The sequence below is a fragment of the Ursus maritimus genome, unplaced genomic scaffold (genome assembly GCF_017311325.1).
Source record: "Ursus maritimus isolate PB19 unplaced genomic scaffold, ASM1731132v1 scaffold_27, whole genome shotgun sequence".
NCBI classification, from domain to species: domain Eukaryota; kingdom Metazoa; phylum Chordata; class Mammalia; order Carnivora; family Ursidae; genus Ursus; species Ursus maritimus.
This window is the reverse complement of record NW_024425230.1, coordinates 15,329,972-15,338,764: the sequence shown is the minus strand read 5'-3', so window position 1 is coordinate 15,338,764 and position 8,793 is coordinate 15,329,972. Positions and strand designations below refer to the sequence as shown.

The following is an 8,793-nucleotide window of genomic DNA, read 5'->3' as shown; positions in this document are numbered from 1 at the left end:
CCCCCCCCCCCCCCCCCCCGTTTGCGTCATCTTTTATTTTTTTCATTAATGTCTTGTGGTTTTCAGAGTGGAGATCTTCACCGCTTCAGTTAAATGTGTTCATAAGTATTTTATGGTTGGTGATGCTATTGTAAATGGGATCAATTCCTTTGTTTCTTTTTCAGAAAATTTGTTTTTAGTGCATAGAAACAGTACTGATTTTTGTATGTTAATTTTGTATCCTCCAACTTTTCTTAATTCATTAATTAGGTCTAACAGTGTTTTGGTTGAGTCTTGAGGATTTTCTCCATGTAAAATCATGTCATCTGCAAATAGAGACAATTTTACTTCTTTTTCAGTTATGTTGTATTTCCTTTTCTTGCCTGATTGCTCTAGCTAGGACTTACAGTATTGTGTTGAATAGAAGGGGTGAGAGTGGGCACACTTCACTTGTGCCTGATCTGATGGGAAAAGCTTTCAGCCTTTTCACCATTGAGTATGACATTAGCTGTGGGAAGATTTTTTTCTTTTTTTTTAAACACCTTTTTTCTCCTGAATATTATTTTAAGTCTATTACATTTAATAAGTCATTTATATTTAAAGTCATATTTGACTTGGTTTCAAAAATAATTTCAAAAACTGTCTTTCATTCAAATCTCTAGCTCATTTTGTATAGGATTGAGGGTCCTTCTCTCCCTTGCCTTGCATTTGGTTCTTTTGTCTGGATTTATTCATGAATCGTTTTAAATGTTAAAAAGACTGATACTTACATAATGAACAATTAATTGTGAACTCACCACTTAGCTTCAGCCATAAAACATCACCAATATCATTCTCTGATCACATCTGCCTCCCTCAACCCTATAGGTAAGTACAATTGTGAATTTGGTGTTTTTTTTTGAGGTTTGATTTTCATACTTTTTTTTTTTCTTTCTGAAATTGCACGAATAGTTCATTGTATCCAGTCGTATACTTCAAATAACTCATCCTGTTAACAGTTTGGTGATTAAAATGTATCTGTGCACACAGATACGTGTTGATAGAAACATGGTTGCGTTTTTTTCCTCAAAAGCTGTTGTGTACACTGTTACATTTCTAGAGGTGGCGTTCCTCCACAAACACAAGTATGCAGCTGCACAAGAAGGCATATACAAGGATATTTATAGTTTGTTGGTTACGGTGAGCAATTTTTAAATCTAAATATTCTACTCAGAAATATAGAAATATGGAAGTATAGGATATTTTGTAGCTTATTGGTTAAGAGAACTGTTCAAGAACATCCTCAATGTCTCACGAATAGGGGACATATTAAATAAAATGTAGTATCCATATTATGAGGCAGTTAAAGAGAGTGAAGTATCCTACTTAAACACATACCCGGATGTGGGTGCTGGCATGGGACATTTCCATCACATCTACAGCAATTGCTGCTTTTCCTCACAAAATGCTCACTGGATTTCCAGCTAACTGGACTATTCTGGTTACCTTTGGCAGACTAATGCTGCTATTTGTAGCTTTCTGTTTAAGTTGAGAGTTGAATATTTTCTGTCTTGTTGTTAGAATGTTTTGTATTTCATGGAACGTCCTATGGTCTTGTGACAGTTTTGGTGGTGATGGCCAAAATGTGATTCTAGCCTTAATCTCTTGTCTGGAGATAATAGGCTTTATAGTATTTAAAAAACTAAGCCATTCATTTCAAAAGGGTTTAAAAAAGATTGGGTATTCCTGTGAAGTCAGGGAGTCCCCCTGTCTATTCTTTCGCATACGAGGCACAGGGAACATCAAGACAGTTTAGCTCTTGAGTCTGTTGGGGAGGTCGACAAGTGAGCAGGTTACTTGTATAGGATGGGACACGTGGGAGGCAAAGAGGCATAGATTAACAGCTTGGGGCTTTGGAGCCCGTCCTCTCTACTGGGATGTGTGTCATTGCTAAAAGTGAGGAGAGCTAGTGGAGCATGGTGGTTGAAGCTCAGACTGAAATGAGGCTGCCCGTTTGAGTTCCCAGTGGCAGTAACTGCTGTGGCAGAGATGCTGTGGCAGAGATGCTGTGGCAGAGTATTACGGAAGTCCTTAATGGGTGCTGAGTTTAGGATTGGAGAGGACACAAAGAATGTTTTCCTAGAGAAGGTAATATCCGAGCTTCAAAAATTAGAGAGGTATCTGTCACCAGTAGAGATTGGAGGTGAGCAATACTCGGGCTTACTATGTGTCCTACAAGTGGTTCAGTAAGGCTGGAGCAGTGGGGGTGAGGAGAAGGAAGGCTGAAGCACTCAGTCTTGAGAACTTGTGGAGGGATGCTGGGTTTCACAGGGCACACTGAGACTGGATGTTCCCAGTGACCAGGCCCAGGGTGGCTGGGAGGAGGTAGGCAGCCAGGTCCTAATCCTCCAGGCCTCTCTAAGCGCGCAGGTGCTTTGGCTATGTAAATGCAGCCTCCAGGTACATTCCTAACACCCTTTCAAGTGGAAAGGGGTTTCTTTCTAAACTTCTCTTGAGGAAATTCCGGAACTGCCTCTGTACCTTTAAAACTGTGATTGAATGGTGGAGGCAAAGGTAATAAATTCCAACTATTGCCATAAATTGTTGTGGTACTGATTCACTAATGAGTGCTAGCTGGGAGGAACTTGTGTTAGAAGGGGAACCTCAGCTTAGATGTGAAATCTTGAAAATCCTAATGTTTGGGTAAGGCCTTGTCACATATAGGGTCCTGCTGTCCTGCCTGCCTTGTGCTCTCATGGCCTTGCCGAGGATGGCACAGATAAAAAAAGTGGCACGGCTGTGAGAGAAGAGCTAGGACTGAGACCTGAGCCGTGGATGCCGAAACCTGCATTTTTTACTACACTGTCCAGCCTTCTTCTTTCTTTTCTTTGCCTGGTGACCACCTTACGCTTGGTCACAGGTGGAGAATAAGTGATTTAAGATGCCTTAGTCAGCTTGATTAGTCAGCTTTTACTGTCCAAAGGGCCAAGGAGTCAGGCAGTATAATGAGGCGTTGGAAGTGTTGAGTCACCTGTTACAGGGATGCCTGACTGGTTTTGGACATTGTATAACAGGGAAAAGGTTTATTTTCTGGGTTGCCGAGGTTTTGCACCCTTGTGGTAAAATGGAATATGGGCATTAGAGGCTTGGGGGTTGGGATCCCTGCTGTCTCAGGTTTCTCATCCTCCTCCTCCTTTTTTTTTTTTTTTTTTTTTTTTTTTTTTAGATTTATTAGCGAGAGAAAGCGTGCGTGCGTGGGTGCAGGAGTAGGGGAAGTGGCAGGCAGAGGAAGAAGGAAGAAGTTTACTTCCCGTTGAGCAGGGAGCCCAATGTGGGACTTGATCCCAGGACCCTGGGATCATGACCTGAGCTGAAGGCAGACACTTAACCGACTGAGCCACTCAGTTGTCCCTCAGTTTTCTCATCTTTCACATGGGGATAATAATTCCTAATAGGGTTGTTCTGGTAATAAGCAAAATAATACATATAAAGTCCTTCGAGTAATGCTGGGTACCTATTTGATGATTAGGCAATTAATATGTGGTTTTCCCTTTCTTTTCCCCTCCCCAAGCTAGGCTCCCCTGCTCCCCCATTCTCATTGATTGCTTTCTTATCTTAACTAAAAGGCCCCCCCCTATGCTGTAATGTGCTCACTTAGGTTGCTCTTTCCTGAGGGGTGTTGGGAATGAGGGAGGGGTGGGTTGTGTGGTAGCCCATAGTGGTCTTTTTTGGATTAGGTGTTCACATTAGACTCAGAATGTTCTTATTTTTTTCTGTTAAGTCTGTCAGGGCCAGAACTCACTGCCGGAGAATGCAAGGCAGGACCTCTGGTTGCGGTTAATGTGTATGTGTTTTCATACCACTCTCCTGATGAGTCTGATTTGCACCTATTGTTGCGAACCGGTGATTGGATAATTGCAACCAGATTGCATTCTTACTCTTTGGGTAACTTTGCCTTGGCTTTGTTTTGTTCTGTGTTGGGTTTTTCCTTTCAGTGTGTGTGTGTGTGGGGGGGGGTTTGTCTTGAGGAGGGAGAGATGAGACTTAATGGATCCAGACTGGTTGACCTGGTTTCAAATTCTGTGTGTGTCATCTTGGGAGACTTGCTTAATTATTTCTGAGCTTTAGTTTTTCCTCATCTGAGTGAAGGAGAAAATAATATCCCTCTTTAGAGTTTTATGAAAGAGCTAATCTATACAAATTAAGTGGTATATGGCGTGATCTAAGCACTCAGGAAATGGTACCTACTAGGGATGTTGGGAATGATGATAATGACATTATTTGCAATGTAAGAACATAATTCCAAGTTTGAAGATTTTGATTTTGTATTACCAGAATTATTCTCTGTTCTCATTTTATTGCTTTTTAAAAAACATTTATATAGATTTTTAAAAAACAGATTCATGTGGAAGTTCTTTAATCTTAAATTTTTTTTTCAATTAAGTCACTCAGCATCTGAAGAAGCTTCCGGTTCAGACTCAGGCAGCCAGTCGGAGAGTGAGCAGGGCAGCGATCCAGGAAGTGGACATGGCAGTGAGTCAAATAGCAGTTCTGAGTCTTCAGAGAGCCAGTCGGAATCTGAAAGTGAGTCAGCGGGTTCCAAATCCCAGCCCGTCCTTCCAGAAGCCAAAGAGAAGCCAGCCTCTAAGAAGGAACGGATAGCTGATGTGAAGAAGGTATCTGCTTTGCTATACAGTGAAAATGTGCTGCTAGCTAGGACCAGCTAGCAGACCTTTGTTTCCCATGGAAAACTCATTAGTGGATCTGGATAATGAAAACTAGAGCTACCTTTTGTAATAATCTACTGCCTGTGGGTATAAACAGAGAGTGCTTTCTCCTGCTATTAGATATAGTAGACACAGGGCCATAAGGAAAATAATGACATGAATGGTTAAATTATAAGGCAAAAAGGCAAATTTTTACAATTTTTTTTTAAGAGAGAGCAAGCAAGTGGCAGGGCGAGGGGCAAAGGGAGAGGGAGAGAGAGAATCCTAAGCAGGCTTCATGCCCAGCATGGAACCTGACATGGGGCTCAATCTTAGGATCCTGAGATCATGACCTAAGCTGAAATTAAGAGTTGGACACTTAACCAGCTGAGCCACCCCGGCACACCTGTAGTTTTGGTTTTTAACATTTAAAAAAGCTAATAATAGTCAATACTGAACAATGCCAGAAGGGATTACTGAGAGATGATTATGGAATCCAGTTGTAAACCTTAGTGATGGATGATAACAATTCAAGAGTAAGGGCAGTTTTTCTTATCTGAAGGATGGAAGAGAAGTACTTCTCATAGGGAAAAAAGTTAGCATTTTAAACTCATGAAAAAAAAATGCCCTAGATCTGCATCTAGGCAATGTAAGTATTGTTCATTTAACAGAGAAGAGTCTTCTAGCAAAGAATGCAAAAAGGCAAAAATTGAAGTGAATAGTGTGCTCTCATTGATGCACAAACTCGAGTGCATTCCTTTTGGGGAAAAATTAATGACTTGGCCTAATTATTATTATTATTATTATTATTTTAAAGGTTTTATTTATTTATTTGACAGAGAGACAGCCAGCGAGAGAGGGAACACAAGTAGGGGGAGTGGGAGAGGAAGAAGCAGGCTCCTAGCGGAGGAGCCCGATGTGGGGCTCGATCCCAGGACTCTGGGATCACGCTCTGAGCTGAAGGCAGACACTTAACGACTGTGCCATCCAGGCGCCCCATGACTTGGCCTAATTAATCACAAGAATGCAGCTGATCTTTTAAAACCCTGTTTTGAGACAATTGTATTTGAATCACTAAAAATAGAAAAGAGTGTTCTTTTAGAAATTGAAAAATAAAATGCCCTAATGAAATTAAAAGCTTTATGCTAATTCAGTTTTTATTTTCTAAGATAGGAATCTTCATCTAAGCACTCAGATTTTTGTAGTAGTACAAACAACTTTCAGTTATCTGCAGCTTCTACAAAATAGCTTCAACAGATGTCCTGTGAGGGATAGGAAAATGAAAGCTGCCCTTGCTACTTTAGTCAACAGAGGAGTGACTTTCAGACAGTCAAATACTGTACCTGTTGCCTGCTCAGTGTGTGGACCTTTCACGCGAGGGAATTCAAGAAGGCCCTATGTGTAGATGCACCTCTTAGAGATTTTGCTCCGAGTATCACTAAACTCAGAAACTTACTACGCAGGGTTGTAGCGGAAGGCTTTGCTCTGCCATCTTGAGAATGTAATGTTGGAGCCTGGTTTCCTCTACATCTTGATCAGGTGCTCTTTTCAGAACACCACAACACACTTTTGAAGGAAGTACAATGGGTGGAAAAAGTCTGGATATAACTTTCATCATTGCAGTGGAGAGTTCTTTACTTGCAGAGATTGAGGGAAACCATAGAAACCGTTACTTAACATAGTGCTTAAAACTTCACTGGAATCATGTTGATTAGGGTTCACAGTGGTTAAGTTTTAAGACCTTATATATTTAACCTTATATAAAAAAAATAAAAGGGAACTAAGAAAGAAGGGAAATCTTTAGTAATACTGAATTTCAAAAGAGAAGTACAGCTTCAGGCAGAAATATTAAAATATACTTTCACAGTTAAGGTGATCAATTCCAGAAAGTTAAAAAATGAGGTTAACGTGTGGATGGGTGTACTAACCAGTTAGAATGATTGGATTGTCACTTTAATGATACTATTCTAAAATGAGAACTTCTGAGGAAGACTCTTTGTTTTCTGTATACACGTCCCTTTACGTGGTAGTTTTTTTACTGAAGGGTTGAATCAGGTATTGTAGCCCTCAAAAGGATAGAGATGAACTCAGGATGATTTTAGTATGTGTACGTTACAGTATACCCTATATACGGTCCCATCAGTTGAGCCCGAGTGCCTAATATTTTAAAACGATAAAACTGATCGATGTAGTGTCTTTTAAATAATTTAGCCATCCCAGTTTATAAAAGCTCCTTCAGTACCTGTGCTGAGTAAAGAAATTTCATAGCTCTAGCAGCAGTCCAAAAAAGGGTCAGGGTTGAGGTCAGGGTTGGCATGGCTAGAGTAAACCTTTTTGTCCCCTTCCTTTCTCTTCCAGATTTGTTCAGTGTTCTGCCTCTGTCACCTAGATTTCCTGACACTTGGTTATTCCTAACTCTTTCTGGTTGGACCTTTTGTTCTCTCAGCTCTGAGATTATTTTAAGGTCATTAGGGATTTGTTACCTTTATAAATTGAGAACACTGGATTACATGATTAAATTGGATTCTTGTTCTAAAATGCCTTTTCCTGGAACATCTTGCTTGTTTTCTTTGGAGGCCTTGGTTTTCTTCAGCTTACTTGGCATTTTTTTTTTTTTTTAAGGCACTTTGGTAATATCCTCCCTTCCCTTAGTGACATTCTATTTTTCTGAGTCGTCTTTCATCAATTTTGTGTTTTTTTGGGGTCCACCTTCCACACACTTTATGAGTCTCAGCCAGTGGCTTCTCCTCTGGCCTCATTTTCTAAATATTTTCATGACTTTAGCTGTCACCTGTATTTTCACAACAAACCCACATTTCTAATCTTGGCCCTTAGGCATTTCTTCTACATGTTTATCAACATCTTCATTTCAGTGTTCCACAGTCTGTCCAAATTCATTTTGCCTCTGTGACTGATTCCGTAAAAGAACACACGATATACTTGGTAGTAGTTATCTGTGAGAAAGAGAGTGAGATTGGGGATTATAGACTTTCATTGTTAGAGGTTGGCGGGGCTTTTAACTTTTTTTCTATAGATTTGTTGATTTGAGTCTTTTTATAAGATGATGTTGGTATATTGTGAAAAAAAACTTTCTCTTCAGCTAATCTCTCCTTTCAACTTGATTGATTGGTTGATTGATTTTCAGTGCAAAAAGGTGGTTTTATTAAAGCACGGGAACAGGACCCATAGACAGAAAGAGCTGCCTACTTACTTATTTTAAGATTTTTTTTTTTTAAGTAATCTGTACAAGCAACATGGGGCTCGAACTTACAACCCTGAGATCAAGAGTTGCATGTGACTGAGCCAGCCAGGCATCCCTACTTTTTTGTTGTTGCTGTTGTTAAGATTTTATTTATTTATTTGACAGAGACAGCCAGCGAGAGAGGGAACACAAGCAGGGGGAGTGGGAGAGGGAGGAGCAGGCTTCCCACTGAGCAGGGAGTCTGATGCGGGGCTCGATCTCAGAACACTGGGATCATTACCTGAGCCGAAGGCAGACGCTTCACGACTGAGCCACCCAGGCGCCCCTACCTTTTTTTTTTTTCTTTTTTGATCACTAGTGAAGATTGTTACTAAAAATCAAGTCCCACAAATCAAGCAAAGGGTAATTAGTGTTGGAGAGTAAAGTGGAATGTTCTAGAGAAAGAGTGGCAATGGTGCTCATTCTGGGAACTTCGAGCTGTGTGTCAGAAATGCCCAGTATGCATGCTTCTGGCATGTTATGCATCCTGAGGAATTTAAAGAATTAGACAAGTGTGCTGATTCTTATTTAATTAGACACGTTGGGGCCCTGCTTGTTTTTTTGAGTTCCTTTGAGTTCCCAGATGGGTCAGTGTGCAGTCACAGTTGAAACTGGAAAGCATTAGGGATTTAAAATTCATCAGTAAAGACTTTGTCTTTAGTGGAAGCCTTGCTATATTATTAAACTGTAAGTTATATTTTAATGACAAGTAATCAGCGTGCCATGTAGTTTAAGAGCCATTCAGTAAAGAAGAGGCATCTTTAAACTTCACTGTGTTTCAGGATATGGTACTTCATTATCTCTAAACAAAGCTAACAGGAAACAACCCTTTTGATATTTAGTTACTTGAATTTTCTTAGATGGAGATAATGTTCCAGTAATGAAAAT

At 40.2% G+C, this 8,793-nt stretch overlaps 1 protein-coding gene across 5 annotated transcripts in view; it reads left to right on the top strand.

Moving 5' to 3' along the window:
• CHD2 (chromodomain helicase DNA binding protein 2) overlaps positions 1–8,793 on the top strand; it is a 120,694-nt gene that overhangs the window by 19,337 nt on the left and 92,564 nt on the right. For all 5 annotated transcript variants that reach the window (XR_005838056.1, XM_040642746.1, XM_040642747.1 and 2 more), the window contains exon 3: positions 4,403–4,634. Coding sequence is in view for 4 of the 5 variants with exons in the window: in XM_040642746.1 (XP_040498680.1) it covers positions 4,403–4,634 (232 nt within the window). In the remaining variant the exon portion in view is untranslated. The remainder of the gene's footprint in view (positions 1–4,402; positions 4,635–8,793) is intronic.